General features: G+C 41.5%; 2 protein-coding genes across 4 annotated transcripts in view; one reads left to right on the top strand and one right to left on the bottom strand.

Annotated features, from left to right (window-relative positions):
- The window catches only part of LOC307112600 (mitochondrial import inner membrane translocase subunit Tim23), a 39,966-nt gene extending 33,957 nt beyond the window's left edge, over positions 1-6,009 (bottom strand). Inside the window, exons 1-2 of the mRNA XM_079793370.1 lie at positions 5,773-6,009; positions 3,129-3,187 (exon numbers count right to left, since the gene is read on the bottom strand). Of these exons, the coding sequence (XP_079649496.1) occupies positions 3,129-3,187; positions 5,773-5,878 (165 nt within the window). The 5' untranslated portion in view covers positions 5,879-6,009. The remainder of the gene's footprint in view (positions 1-3,128; positions 3,188-5,772) is intronic.
- Positions 6,010-6,103: 94 nt separating this feature from the next.
- Positions 6,104-15,292, top strand: part of PARG (poly(ADP-ribose) glycohydrolase) — a 184,878-nt gene continuing 175,689 nt past the window's right edge. The window contains exons 1-3 of one of the 3 annotated variants that reach the window (XM_079793725.1): positions 6,104-6,288; positions 13,048-13,114; positions 13,901-14,884. In XM_079793725.1, coding sequence (XP_079649851.1) covers positions 6,243-6,288; positions 13,048-13,114; positions 13,901-14,884 — 1,097 coding nt within the window. In that variant the 5' untranslated portion in view covers positions 6,104-6,242. Of the gene's footprint in view, positions 6,565-13,047; positions 13,115-13,900; positions 14,885-15,292 lie in introns of all 3 variants that reach the window. The other 2 variants (XM_079793726.1, XM_079793724.1) reach the window with 2 other exon arrangements.

Below are 15,292 nucleotides of genomic sequence, written 5' to 3'. Positions count from 1 at the left end.
ATTAAAAGAATCATACACCACAACCAAGTGGGATTTATTCCTGGAATGCAGGATGGTCCAATCTGTTAGAACTAAAACATGAATTCAGCTAAGTAACAGGATATAAAGTCACACAAAAATCAGACAATTTCTACCTACTAACAATGAACAATCTGAAAAAGGAATTATGAAAACAATTTTATTATAAAATAAAATACTTATTAAAGATGTAAGTAAATGGAAAACATATCCCATGTTTATCGATTGGAAGACACTACCCAAAGCAATCAAAAGATTAAATGTAATGCCTATCAAAATACCAATGATGTTTTTGCAGAAATAGGAAAACTCATCCTAAAATTCATATGGAATTTCAGTGAATCCCTAACAGCCAAAACAATATTGAAAATGAACAATGCTGGTGGACTCTCACTACCTGATATCAAAACTTACAAATAAAGAACCCAGAAATAAACCCTCACATATGTGGTCAAATGTTTTTCAACAAGGGCCAAAACTATTCCATGGGGAAAAGATAAAACTGGATATCCACGAGAAAAAGTGAAGCTGGACTTTTATGTAACAACGTATACAAAAATTAACTCAAGATAGATCAAAGACCTAAATGTAAGACCTAAAACAATAAAACTCTTAGAAGAAAAGAGTAGAAAAGCTTTATGACATTGGATTTGACAATTGTATCTTGGTACCAAAAGCACAGGAGACAAAAGGAAAAATAGAAAAATTGGCTTTCATGCAAATTTAAAAATTTTGTGCACCAAAGACAATATTACCAGAGTGAAAGGGCAACACACAGAATAGAACGATATATATATATATATATATATATATATATAAATATATTTTTATTGATTTCAGAGAGGAAGGGAGAGGGAGAGAGAAATAGAAACATCAATGATGAGAATCATTGATCGGCTGCCTTCTGCATGTCCCCCTACTGGGGATCAAGCTGCAACTTGGGCATGTGCCCTTGATTAGAATCGAACCCAAGATCCTTCAGTCCGCAGGCCGATGCTCTGTCAATGGAGCCAAACCAGCTAGGGCGGAACAAAATATTTTTAAATCATGCATTTGATAAGGGGACATGATATTCAGAATATATAGAAAACTCAACAAAAAAGAACCAATTTAAATGTGGACAAAGGACTTGAACAGACGTTTCTCCACAGGAGATATAAATGCAAATCAAAACTACAATGAGTCACTACCTCATACTCATTAGGATAGCTATGATAAAAAAACAAACCCAGCCGAAACCGGTTTGGCTCAGTGGATAGAGCATCAACCTGTGGATTGAAAGGTCCCAGGTTCGATTCCGGTCAAGGGCATGTACCTTGGTTGCGGGCACATCCCCAGTAGGGGGTGTGCAGGAGGCAGCTGATAGATGTTTCTCTCTCATCGATGTTTCTAACTCTCTATCCCTCTCTTCCTCTCTGTAAAAAATCAATAAAATATATTTAAAAAAAAAAAACAAACCCAGAAAATAACAAGTGTTGGTAGGATATAGAGAAATTGGAGCCCTTGAACACTGTTGGTGGGAATGTAAAATAGCATATCTGCTGTGGAACACAATATGGCAAATTTTCAGAAAATAACACATTACCACATGATGCTGCAATTCCACTTCTGGCTATATAGCAAAAAAAATTAAAAGAAGGGTCTGAAAGAGGTATTTATATTTGTACATCATGTTTATAGTAGCACTAGTAGCCCATTTGCAGGAAGAATCCTGCAAGCGGCCGTTGCGGCCACCGCACCTGCACCCGCTCGCCACTGCCACCTGCCCGCTCCGCCCACCGCCCACCGCGCTCCGCGCCACCCCGCCCGGGCTTTCCCTCTGGCAGCCACCTTGCTTTCCGCTTTTCCTCCCTCTTCCTTCTAAGTTGTCTTCAGTCTTCACTCCTCCCTCCCTCAGCGTATGCAAATTAGCCGCCATCTTTGTTGGGTAATTTGCATACTCGCCCTGATTGGCTGGTGGGCGTGGCTTTGGCGTAGCGAAGGTGCGGTCAATTTGCATATTACTATTTTATTAGGTAGGATTATTCGCAATAGCTAAAACATGGAAGCAATACAAGTGTCATGGACAGATGAATGGGATAAGCAAAATGTAATATTATTCAATGGAATGAGATGCTAAATAAAATGAGCCAGTCACAAAAAGACAACTACTATATATTCCATTTATTTGAGGTATTTAGAGTATAAAGAATCAGAGACAGAAGGGTGATTGTCAGGGGTTGGGGGAGGGTGGAACGAGGAGTTATTTTGTAATGGGTACACTAGTCCTCCCTTATCCATGGGTGATATGTTCCAAGACCCCCCAGTGGATGCCTGAAACTGAGAATAGTACTGAACTCTATACATGCTGTACTTATGACAGTTTAATTTATAAATTAGGCACAGTAAGGGATTAACAGCAATAACTACTAATACAACAGAACAATTTTAACAATATACTGTATTAAGTTATGTGAATGTGGTGGGTCTCTCTCTCTCTCTCTGATAACAGAAAAGGCTACTAAGTGACTAAGAGGAGGTAGCATAGATAGTGTCGATCTGCTGAACAAAGGGATGATTTATGTCCTGTGCTGTACGAAGCAGGAGATTTCATCACACTATTCAGCACGGCATGTGATTTAAAATTTATGAATTGTTTATTTCTGGAATTTTAAAATTTAATACTTTCAGAGCAAAGTTAATCATGGGTAACTGAAACCACAGAAAGTGAAACTGCGGGAAAGGGGGGACTACTGTATAGAGTTTCATTTTTTACAAGATGAAAGAGTTATGGATATGGTAGGTGGTGATGGCTGTACAAATGTATTTAGTAACAGTGAACATAACACTTAAAAAGTTATATAGCAAATTTTGTTAGTGTTATTTTACCACAATTTAAAAAATATGGGGGAAAAAACAAACCCCAAAACCCTTTAAAGAGATTTAATCAACTGATGTCAGGGTGAAGTTGCAAGCCAAATTCCTAGGGTTTGTGAGAAAAAAGGGTGAATAGATACCAGAGAACTGGTGCCTCCAAAAGTACATATAGATCAGGTCAGCATAAATACCTAACATTTAAAATGGTAAGCACCTAACTAGTAAAACCATAAAAGGACTAGTCTTAATCTTACCTGCACGAGATACCGTGGATCCACATTTAAATAAGGAGAGAGTGGATTCATACCAGTCACTAGAAGAAAACAAAGTGTCATATTGCAACAAAAAGTTTAAAGTTATTTTATTTAGCATTAATTCTGCTCTTGTTTCATGTTTTGCAATTCTGACTTACAGACTCACTGAATGTGATATTTTCTCTCACTTTTCTATGCATATCCTTCTTGCCTGGCAGTTTTGGAGCTACCTCCTCCTACTGTCTTTAATCCCAAACCAGGTATTACAGTGATGGCTCAGGCACCCACACATGAATATTGGCAATAACACATATTGAATAATCAAAGTACATTTAAGGAAGCACAGCTCAGGTCAATTATAAAGCTAATTTCTTTCTACTTTGCTACAAGAGTGCTTGCCAACTGTACAAATTGCAAAATAAAACTGACAAGAAACCAGATAATTCCATGGGAGAAACAGTGTTTGGGCTATATGCTGTGAATAAATATTTTATGGCAGTTCCATGTTAACAGTTGCTGACAGAGTTATTTACTGTGGAAGGATAGATAATTTTCTGGCCATTACCACAGGGATGGGGGTTAGGACAAAAGAAAATGGAAACTCAAGAGGGCCAGACTTGAATCCCACTAACTGAAGTTAGAAAAATCTATCAAGGAAAATAAACTTTCTCACATTTTAAATTTAATCTTTGGATCCTTCTGTATCTTAGTTGATTGTTCACAAATCTATGCATTTCCTATGACTGTGGTCCTTTCATCAACTGAAAGGCCTAGTAGCTCCTAATTCAATAGCTATTTTGTATTGTGTTATCACTGTATTGACACCATCTTAGTCCAACCATTAAATCTCACCTAGACTAAAGTAGTCCCTTCAATTGACTTTTTTTTTTTTAAATCCTCACCGGAGGATATTTTCCCACTGATTTTTAGAGTGGAAGAAAGCATGAAAGAGAGAGAAATATCAATGTGAGAGCAACACATTGATTTGGTTGTCTCCTGCATGTGCCCTGAGGGCCCAGGCCCGGAGGAGCCTGGAACCCAACCAGATAGTGCCCTTGACCAGAATTGAACCCGGAACCTTTGATTCCCAGGCCGATGCTCTCTCCACTGAGCCAAACCCTATCCACTGGGCCAAACAGGCTAGGGCTCTTCAATTCACTCTCTACATAGCAACAAGTGATTTCTTAAGAAAAGGAAATCAGCTGAATGGCTGTCATTTACACTTACAAATTCAAACTCCTTACCATGGCTTACAAAACACTACATTAGCAGCTGCCATTCCTTGCCCCTCTGAGCTCAGTATCTCCTACCACTCCAACTCTCTTGCAATTTTGTAGACACATCTAACAGTTGTTCCTCCAACATGCCAAGTTTGTTTTTTCTCAGGACACACGTACTAGACATTTTCAGTGGTATATTTGCCTCCTCCCAGGCATTCGTATTCAGGTCATAGCCCAAATATCAACACCCCTGAGTTGCTTCCCCTGTCCCATTCTAAAATGGTTTCCTGCTTCCAGCACCATCTCATGCTCTTGCTTTGCTGCCTTTACACACACTTAACACTAACTGAAGTGTTTTTATTTGTTACTTTGCTCACTTCAGTAGGATGTAAATTCCGTGAAAGCAGCAGCCTTAAAAAAAAGAAAGAAATTAACTGCTTAAGTTAATTAAAGTCACTGGCTCTATAGGTGCTCAATGAATGGTGTTCACCCTTCAATCTCTCACTTAGCCTTCAATCTTAGTCAAGTTAATACAACAATGCTTTGCCACATTAAGGCGCACTGCCTCCGTGCTCCAAAACTCAGACTCCTAAGATTTATATATAAACTGTGTTCCAGATGCAGTTTTGACACAGGTGACACTAGGAACTTGAAAAGGTTTTTTTGTTTTGTTTGTTTATTCTTGAGCATAAAGGACCTAGAGAAATAATACAAGAATTATCAAAAAAGAAAAAAAGTTTTATAAAGGCATTATCCTCTACCAAGTTCCTACTACCTTTAAGTCCAAGTTCTAGTCATCCCACAACGTCCGAAAGATCTGGAATACATATTCATAGGAACGAGGAGAGAGCTAAGGCATGGTTTCATGCTTCTGCACCCTCGACCTTGTATACTGCCTTTCCTGAAATTCTCTCTTCATGTAAGTGACCTGTAAGGTGCCGCTCACTTCCCAGCTCCTCCAGTTGTCTCGACTCCTATTTCTTTGTCGCCTACCTGTATTATTGCGAGTTCTGACCTGACGGCTACGTTGTGGTTTAGAATACGCGGCTTTGCGCTAAAATGTTTTCTACGGGATCCTATTTGGAATCCATTCACGTGCCCAGTTGGGCTCTCCTCTTAACGTAGGGCCAAATACACAGCCCACCACACAAGGAGATAAATGTGTGGGAGGAAAGATAAGGCACAAGGCTCGGATATAAAAGGAAGAAAACAAGAACATCTCTGAGTCCAGGTCAACCCCAGAGAGCTTGTCGGGGACCCCTGCCTCCCAAAACTTGCTCAGTCTTGACGGGGCGGCAGCGAGACACACCACTGACATTGAAGACTGCGAACACCAACAAGTGACAGAGGCCAGGGCACGCCGCAGGCCTGGCCGAGTCGCAAGAATCAGCCAGAAACGATCGCAAGCTGCGCGCGATACTCACGCGGGACTCCGGCCAAATCCGCGTGCGAGTAACCAGCTCCGCCGGCTCCGAAAAAGCCGGCCAACCCCCCTGTGGTCTTGTTGCCGCTTCCCCCGCCGCCCTCCATGGTCTCGCAGCAAACTGGCCGTCACCCCTCACCACCGCCTCAGGCCGCGGTCGTCCGTCTGGCCGTCGCTCTTCAGGAACAGCGGGCGGAGGCACGTTACTACCGACTCCTTCACACGCTGACCTTCCGGGCGCCGGTGTCCGCTAAGCCTCATACTTCCGCTTTGCGACGTTGTACGACCCGGAAGCCGGGCGCGCCCGACGGCAGTTTTCCGGTGGTGGGAAAGTGAACGGAGCCAGAATCGGGGCGGCGCATCCGAGGCAGGCGGGTTCCCTGTGGAAGAGGGAAGGCAGGCGACTGGGTAGGGCCTGGCTTGGGAAGCCGGCGGAGCAGCAGCTGCAGAAGCAGGCAGCGCAGAGAGGGGATGGTGCCCGGAGGCGCCGAGAAGGAGGCGCAGTCCGTCCCGCAGGGTTAGTGAACGAGGCTGTCCGCCCGGGCCGGCCGGGGACTGTGCGGTGCGGGTCCCAGCATGAGTTCGGGTCCCGCCTGTGAACCCTGCATCAAGCGACCCCGCTGGGGCGCCTCTGAAACTTCGCCGGCCGCCTCCGACGCCCGGAGCTTCCCCGGCGGGCAGAGGCGCGTCCTCGATCCCAAGGACGCTCCTGTGCAGTTCAGGGTCCCACCCTCCTCGCCAGGCTGCGTCCCGGGGTGGGCGGGACCGCACAGAGGCAGCACCACCTCGCTTGGTACGTGGGGAAATAAAGACCTTTGCCCTTCGCTACGGCCCAAACCTCCTCTTGGTCTCTGTGAGGACCCAGGGACTCCAGTCACCCCTCTGGTCTCGTGTGCACCACTCTGAGGTCCCCTTACTGAGCCACGAAAGCCACGAGTGGGGAAATGGGGCCACATTTTTCCTGTTGTGGTGTGAGAAACGCTGATGATCAGTCACAGGGCGGAAAATGACAGGAGACTCCACCTGTTTGCTTTACTCGGGTTTGACTTGAGCAATTGTCTTAGTCGTTAAGGAGGTCTAATTGTGTATGTGAAACTTCAACCTCTAGATCGAAAGAAACTACAGCACAGCTTCCCTCAATTCAGAATCTGGCTCCATGGGTGCAGAGCTGTTAGTTTTAGCCGGTGCTGTACTCGACTCTGGCGTGCAGGGTTGAATAAGAGTCATTTGGCCTCTGTCTTCAGGCCCTAAAATTTGTCAGGAGAGATAGACAGTTACAGAAGTCAACATAATAAAGGGTAATGGGTGTTTTGATAGATAGTAGGAATCCCTAATCCAGTCTGGGATCAAAGACAATCTCCCAGAAGATGAGATGCTTAATTTGAGGACTGAAGAATGAGGACTGAGGAGTTAGCTAGGTGAAGAGGAAGTAAGGAAGCATTCCCAGCATGCAACTGATGCATACTGCCAAGGGAGAGTGAGTAGTGAGAGATGAGACTGAGAGCTAGGCAAAGACCACATCATATTAGGACTTGCAGGGTTTTTCACTTTATGTACAAGGCAAAGAGAGGCTAATACAGGATTTTTGGTAAGGGAGTGGCTTGATCATGTATAATCTTTTTGGGGCTTGGGATAAAGTTCCCTGTGCCTGGTGTGTGGAAAATGAATGGATTGAAAGAAAGCAGAAATGCAGGCCCAAGACTCATTACAAGTTAATCTAGGTGGGAGATAAGATGGTTTTATACTTAGCTCTGGGCAATAGGGAAGGGGAGAAGTGGTTCCATTTAGGGGAGAATGCAGTGTGTGGGTTTGTACTCATAAGAAATATATCTGTGCTGTAAATGAAGGTTTGGAAGTTTTTGGCATAAACATGATAATTGATGCTATGGAAGTTAGATCATATAAAGCATGCAGAGGAAATAAAGGTGACCTAGGACAGGAACTTGAGGAAACTACCATTTAGAGTAGACTGAAGAGAAGCAGCCAGAGAAGTAGGGGGGAAGCCTGGCTTTTGTTGTGTCATGTAGGGAAGATAGCATTTCAAAAAGGAGGTCAGGCAGTCCTCTGGTGAGTGGTGTACACTTCTCTCCGGATTTAGAGGCAATGGGGAGCAGACCTAAACTAAGTACTGAAGGATAAGCAGAATTTGCTGCATAAATCAAAGAGAGAACAAATTATATAGGCAGAGAGAACAGCATGTGGGGAAGGTGGTAGGACTGGAGCGCAGAATAACATTGGTGTCAGGTGACCTGGGAAAGAGGGGCAAGAGCTTATCATGGAAAAACGAGTGCTATTTCAACCCATTTGGACTTGGTTCTCTGGTTATGGGGAGCCACTAGAAAGCTTTTAAGAAGGAGGTTATCATTTGATTAATATTCTAGAAAAGGTTGCTTAGGCTGTGGCCTTTGGAATTTTCTAACTGTAAACTACAGTTTCAGTTTCACCTAGCACACAGAGTAAGAAATACATGTAACCTGGTAAATATGCTGTTTATAACAAACAAGTTTTTCATGAAATAACTAGAGGCCCGGTGCATGAAATTCATGCACTCAGGGGGGGAGGGGTCCCTCAGCCGGGATTGCTAGATGGCGCAGGCCATGCCGAGAGACACAGCAGTGCACAGTCGGGGCCGGGGAGGGATGCGGGAGGTTGGCCAGCCGGGGAGGGACCGCAGGAGGCCTCCAGGGAGTGTCCAGCCCGTCTCGCTCAGTCCCGATCGTCTCGCTCAGTCCCGATCGGCTGACCCCAGTAGCAAGCCAACCCACCAGTTGGAGTGTCTGCCCCCTGGTGGTCAGTGCGTGTCATAGCGAGCGGTTGAGTGGCCTTAGCATATCATTAGCATATTACACTTTGATTGGTTGAATGGCCGACCGGACACTTAGCATATTAGGCTTTTATTATTTAGGATACGTATCCTTACTATGTATGATGCATTTTTATGTTGTCTGAATTATCTCATTAAAAATGTTGGTCATTTGTAGTTTATAAAACATAGAAGGTTAAGACTATAAATAGGAAACCAGTTGCAAGAAATAAACGCAGTTGGAGTTGTCCAATTGTTACAGAAAACCGGAGAAGAACCAAGCAATACTTAGAGAGATGGAGTTACATTTATTATGCGCGGGCCCAAAGGAAAATGTTTCTCAAATTCTGGGCCCCAACATGGAGGAATTTCCCCTATTTATATGTTTTTACCTTCTTTGTCTCCCAAATATGGGGTGTTTCCGGTCCCCTTTGCAAGTTCTTAAAGAGCCCCTATGTGCTGGGGCCTTGAGACCTCAACCAAAGGCTGGGCCTGGTGCCAGCACTGATAATTTCGTCTGGGGAAGGTTTAATGGCCTCTCCGAAGTGGGAGTAGTCTTATTTTCCTTATTATTTAAGCAAGCAAGCATTTACAGAAGCCAAATAGCAGGGTTAAAATTTCAAACAGCAGTTTTTATATAAGATGGATGCTTCACAATAACTGATGTACCTATTGTTGTGATGTTCTTCTAATGTTGGTGCTGTTTTGAAGATGGAGGGGAAAGGATGGCTTTAAGATTTTGGATATAGATTTCAGAGGACTTGGTGAAGGAGAGTATAGGGGAGAGGGAACTGAGAGTGACCTCCAGGAATTGTATCTGACTTACATGAGAAGGTAATATGTGGTCCCATTAACTTTATCCTGTATAATAAAAGGTGAATATGCAAATTGACGGACTGGTTGTTATGATGTGCACTGACCACCAGGGGCCAGATGCTCAATGCAGGGGCTGCCCCCTGGTGGTCAGGGCGCTCCCATAGGGGGAGCACCGCTCAGCCAAAAGCCAGGCTCACAGCTGGCGAGCGCAGCGGTGGTGGTGGGAGCCTCTCCCGCCTCCTTGTCAGTCAGACATCCCCCAAGGGCTCCCCGACTGGGAGAGGGCACAGGCCGGGCAGAAGGACCCCCCTCCTCACCTCCAGTGCTTGAATTTTGTGCACCAGGCCTCTAGTTTACAGAGGAAGGAGGAAAAGTTATTTGCAGGTGGTAGGGGGCAGGCAGTCCTCACTGGTTGGATTTTCTGATTTTCTGCAGAAGATGAACCAAATTAATACTTGGGCTGTACTCTATGTGTGTAAATGTTTTCAGTATACTTGGCACAGGACACCAGTTAACAAAATGTTCAAAGTCTAAATCTATCAAAAACTGTTGTTTCAAATTTTGGAATTTTTTATGAACTTGTTATTTAGAATTTTTATGTATAGTTATCCTAGGAGAAGTAGGCAGGATAAGGAAGTAGGTATTTCTTCAGTGTCTTTAAATTTTGTGTTATTTATTTTCCTGGGCATATTTCTTATATTGATTAAGATTTGTATATCTACCTACAGTCAGAATCTAACATGCCATTCATATTCTGATAGGGCATGATTTGTCCAGTTGTGTTGCTGTGGGAGCTTCCTTTTTCTGCCTGTTATAACTACCTAGAGTTTCTCTCCCACTCCACAGATGGTGCAAGTGTAGGGCAGTGGTTGGGAAATGGGGGCCTGGATTCTTTCAGCCATAGAGCTGTCAAAAGCGTCTTCAGACCTCTTTCCTCATCTCAGAAACTCCCCCACTGCCCATTGCTCTTGGTCTCACTACATCCTTCCTTCCCATACCTTATGTTGCTGCTGCTGGAGGAAAGAGACTTTTTGTGGAGATGGGGTGTTCCTTTGATATGTAGGTGAATTTGACAGATTTTGTGTCTTTTGCCTGTATGTGTAGCACCTAATTGAATTATTTGCTCATTGAAACATGCTGATTACTGAAATGATGGTGTGAAGTCAGAATAAAGTTGGATAACTACTAATTTCAGTGACAAAAGAGATAGGGTGGAAGTGTTGGAAGAGAATACATTTGTTGAGTTTCTGCTCTGTGAGACTGGACACTTAATATTTTCTCTCATTCATTTACCTAAGCCTTGGAAGTAGGTATTGTTAACCACATTTTATAGGTGAGAAATAGAAACTCAAAGAAATGATGTACTTCTAAGTGACTGAACAAAGTAAGGTCTTGTTTGACTCCATATCTTGTGTCTTTTTCATCATCTATTGCCTCCCTTCCTATTTGCTGTGATTATTTCTAGTTAAAAGGTAGAAATTCCCTGGGAAGCATCATTTCGTGCTTACTTCAGGAATAAGAGGGGTAAAACTGAAAGAGTCCTGTGATGTGTCGCAAAAGAAACCCTTGGAAGCCAGAAGTAGTGGTTTTGGAAAAAGAAGTAGGCAGACCTTTCTCTGGGGCCCTCAGAAGGAGTTAGGAATGTTTTATTAGCACGAAGTATCAGTCCCTCACCTGTTGCTTCTCCTTCTTCATCCTGTTCTCAGGTTTCAGGAATGATAATAGGAAGCCTGAACCTAGAGAGCAAAGCCAGGCTCAGAGCCCGAGCTTCAGGAGAGAGCTCCCTTTTTCTGCCTGTTATAACTGCCTAGAGTTTCCCTCCCCACTCCAGCGATGGTGCAAGTGGTTGGAGAGCCCTGCCCTTCAACTGCACTGGAACACTTTGTAGTTTTTTATGAAATAATGTAGGCAGTATTTCGGTTCTACAGACTTGTCATTGTGGTACTGTTTCATGTGTATTATAGGAACCTAGTCATTGGATACCATATAATCTTTACATTTATGGAAAAAGGTGTTTTAAATTCTACACTGACTCAAAAAGTGATTTTGTTTTGGGGGAGCTCATTTCTGGTTTGTAATTTGAGGACTTTCTATACTTGCTGTATTTAATATAATGAAATTAAATAGAGAAGGTGGAGCTATAGAAAACGTCTCAGAATCAAGAGGTTCATCTCATTCCTTTCTGACTAAAAACTAATTTTTTTCTGAAGACTGATTTGCTGTATTTAATTAAAACACCAAAAGTAGTGGTATTTAACATGAAATATTAAACATATATGTAATTACTCTTTTGAAAGAAACTATTTTGAAAAAGCTAAACCATTTTACTAGATAGACTGTTAGTATTTTGTGGAAGGTACAAATTATGAGGCACTTAATTATAGTGATAAATAAGCTGTTGATTTTCATATATTTGGGACAGTATCTCTTTTGCTCATGTTGTATTTGAGGGACATAGGTAGATGAGAATGAGTCTATGATTTAATATGTCTAGATTCATTGCAGTTTAGACCAGTAGTTGAGACTATTCAAGATTTTGTTTTTTTATACTAAAATATTATATACATTTAATCTACATGAAGTACATTAACTTTTGAAAGCATGTTTATTTCTAATGCTTATATAAGTTGTGGCTTGCATTTATTTATGTTGCATTTCTCTCTACTGAGCTACTTTTGCTACTGTCTGCTGGTCTTTTCTTTCTAGTTATCTCATTGGCAACTCAAATTTAGTATGTTCAGAATTGACCTAATTATATTTTCCCCCTAAATCCAGACTCCCCCCTTCCATTTCTATTTAATGCTGTCCCATCTTTTAAGTCTGTCAAGCTTAAAACTTAGTGTCACCTTTGATTTCTATGATTATGAAGTCTGTAATGACTCACTTCTCAACTTTTCCTCTCTATTCTCACAAGGATTAGTTCTGGTCCTTGGCAGTAGTTCTCCAGACTAGTTGATCATCAAAATCACTTTTTGAAAAAAAATACAGATTCTAGCTCCCCTCATACCTCCATCATCACACATACAGACTCTGATTCAGTATGTGTGATGTGGCTCTGGGACCCACTTATTAGCAGCCTCCCAGTGATTCAGATGGGTTTGGGATCCACTGACCTAGATCAATAGTTTTCTTGCTGGTTTCTACCAATGAGGTTTGTTCTTGCCCCTTCAGGTTTGTCCTCTAGGCTACATGTCTCATGCATTACTGCGACTTCCTTGTTTTGAATTCTGGAATTACAGCTCTGAGTGTGACTTTTGGCACTTTTTTTGTAATCCCAGGAGAGATACTATTCATTTGCATGTTTACAAGTAAGGAATCTGAGACACAGAGAAAGGACCCTTCACAAAGTCACACAGGAATCCAGTGGGAGAACCAGGATTTGAATCCAGGTGGTCTGATTCTAGAGCCTATACTCTCATTCATTAGGCCATACCAACTCTTTTGGAGGCTGGTTGATTTCTACTCTATGACAAATGTATTTATATTTATGTTCCTATATTATTTCCCATTGCTTGAGTGTGAAAGGAGTGACTGATCTTTTCAACCCACAGAACGTAGCATAGTGCATTACATGTGTATATGCTGTTATAAGTATTTTCTCTTTGAAGGTATGTATTCATATACATTAATGTTCTGGGTGTTGTTGTTTTTTAACAGTTTTCAAACAAAAGACTATTACCAGTTGGATGGAAGCTAAAGGAATCAAGACAGCTGAATCAGAAAGGTACAGAAACATATGTATATAGAGAAATGAATGGCATGATATATGGATGTTTTATCTTACTTCGTGCTATGTTCTCTCCTTGCTTTCTCAGTTTTTTAAATTCACATTTATTCTTTCAGTTTATAAATAAAAAGTTTTTAGAGTCTCTTATATACTTTAGATTGTCCTATATACTTGAGATACAGAGGTGAAGTAGAAATAATTCTATCTTTAAGATACTTGTAATGGTGATAACAGATACAGAAACACATGATTACAGTAAGTCTTCATTTATGTTTCAATAGGTTTCACATCTTTAAGTGAAATGACATACAATGAAACCAGTTTTGCTATAGGCTAAATGATAGAAACAAGAGTTAAGTTCCCATTGCATCTTATCAACATTATAACAAAATGATATTGAATGAAACAACGTTATTCAAGGACCTGCTATATTACTTAGTGTGATAAATGGAACAGTAAAGGTATAAACAAGGTACAGTGGTAGTAAGAATGTAAAACAAACTATCCACTTTAGCTTTAGGAAAGACTGCACAGGAAGTGACGTTTATCGCTTCATCCTGGGAGGTATTTACTAGGCACATAGTTGGGGAAAGGGCATTATAGGCATATGTGCAAAGACAAGGAGTCATGGAAGAGAATGCTGTATGCTTAGATAATCACAAGTAGTTTAATTATTGCTATGATGTTGGAATGTGGTTGGGTAAGTGGTTTCTTTGCATCATAAGTTCTTTCTATTATAATGTAAGTTCTACTTTGTCATTAGTTCTTTCTATTTTCTTATAGTTTGCATAGTAAAGAAAACAACAATACAAGAGTAGAATCCATGATGAGTTCTGTACAAAAAGATAACTTTTATCAACATAACATGGAAAAATTAGAAAATGTTTCTCAGCTAAGTATTGATAAATCACCAGTTGAAAAAAGTACACAGTATTTGAACCAGCAGCAGACTGCAGCTATGTGTAAGTGGCAAAATGAAGGAAAACACACTGAGCAACTTTTGGAAGGTGAACCTCCAACAGTAACTCTGGTATCAGAACAGTTCAGTAATGCTAACGTTGATCAGTCACCTCAAAATGATGACTACAGTGACACATATAGTGAGGAAAGTAGAGATAATCAACAGTTTTTTATACCTGTAAAGCTTGCAAATGCAAAGCAGACTACAGAAGATGAACAGGCCAGAGAAGCCAGAAGCCTCCAGAAGTGCAGAAAGTCTTGCCACCTTGTGGAAGACTGTGCGGGTTGTCAACAGGAAGAGATAGATGTAGTGCCAGAGAGTCCCTTGTCAGACATTGGCTCAGAGGATGTCAGTACTGGACTGAAAAATGCCAACAAATTGAGTAGGCAGGAAAGTAGCCTAGGAAATTCTCCTCCATTTGAGAAAGAAAGTGAACTCGAGTCACCAATGGATGTAGATAATTCCAAAAATAGTTGTCAGGACTCAGAAGCAGATGAAGAAACGAGTCCAGGATTTGATGAACAAGAAGATAGCAGTTCCACCCAAAGAGCAAATAAACCTTCAAAGTTCCAAGCCAAAGAAGCTGACTCTGAATTGAAGAAACAGTCATCCGCTAAGGGAGGTGAAATTCGGTTACATTTCCAGTTTGAAGGAGAGAGTTGTGCTGGAATGAATGATTTAAGTGCCAGACTACCTGGAAGTACTTCTAGCCTGAATGTAGAATGCAGAAATTCCAAGCAACATGGGAAAAAGGGTTCTAAAATCACAGATCATTTCATGAGAATGCCTAAAGCAGAGGACAAAAGGTAATTTTTTCCATCAGGAGTATCTCCAGTAGTGTAATGCATTTTGTAATTTTTAAGGGGGGTTTAGCAAAGATACAGTTTACACTGAAGCAAAGAAACAGTTGTGTTTCTTCCTATCTGTTTATGCTAAATTTGAACCTAGACTCCAAATTTTAAATTCTAAAAAGGCCAAAACAGAAAAGAAGATGTAAATAAATATTGTTAATCGGTTTTTTAGTTTAATGAACTTCCTTCTGAAGTTAATGTGAATTATCAAGACATAAAAATATTTGATTGATAGCAGCTACTGTTTACTTAGCCGTTCCCTAGGCCATTGTATAATGCAGTTTCTCTAATGCTCTGACAGGCATGCAGGTGGTATTGTACTCACTTAAAAAATGAGAAAACTGAAATTTGGGTTAGAGAATT

The sequence above is a fragment of the Cnephaeus nilssonii genome, assembly GCF_951640355.1.
Source record: "Cnephaeus nilssonii genome assembly, chromosome: 16".
Classification (NCBI taxonomy): domain Eukaryota; kingdom Metazoa; phylum Chordata; class Mammalia; order Chiroptera; family Vespertilionidae; genus Cnephaeus; species Cnephaeus nilssonii.
The sequence above is the reverse complement of the archived record's forward strand: the minus strand, read 5'-3'. Positions and strand labels throughout refer to the sequence as shown.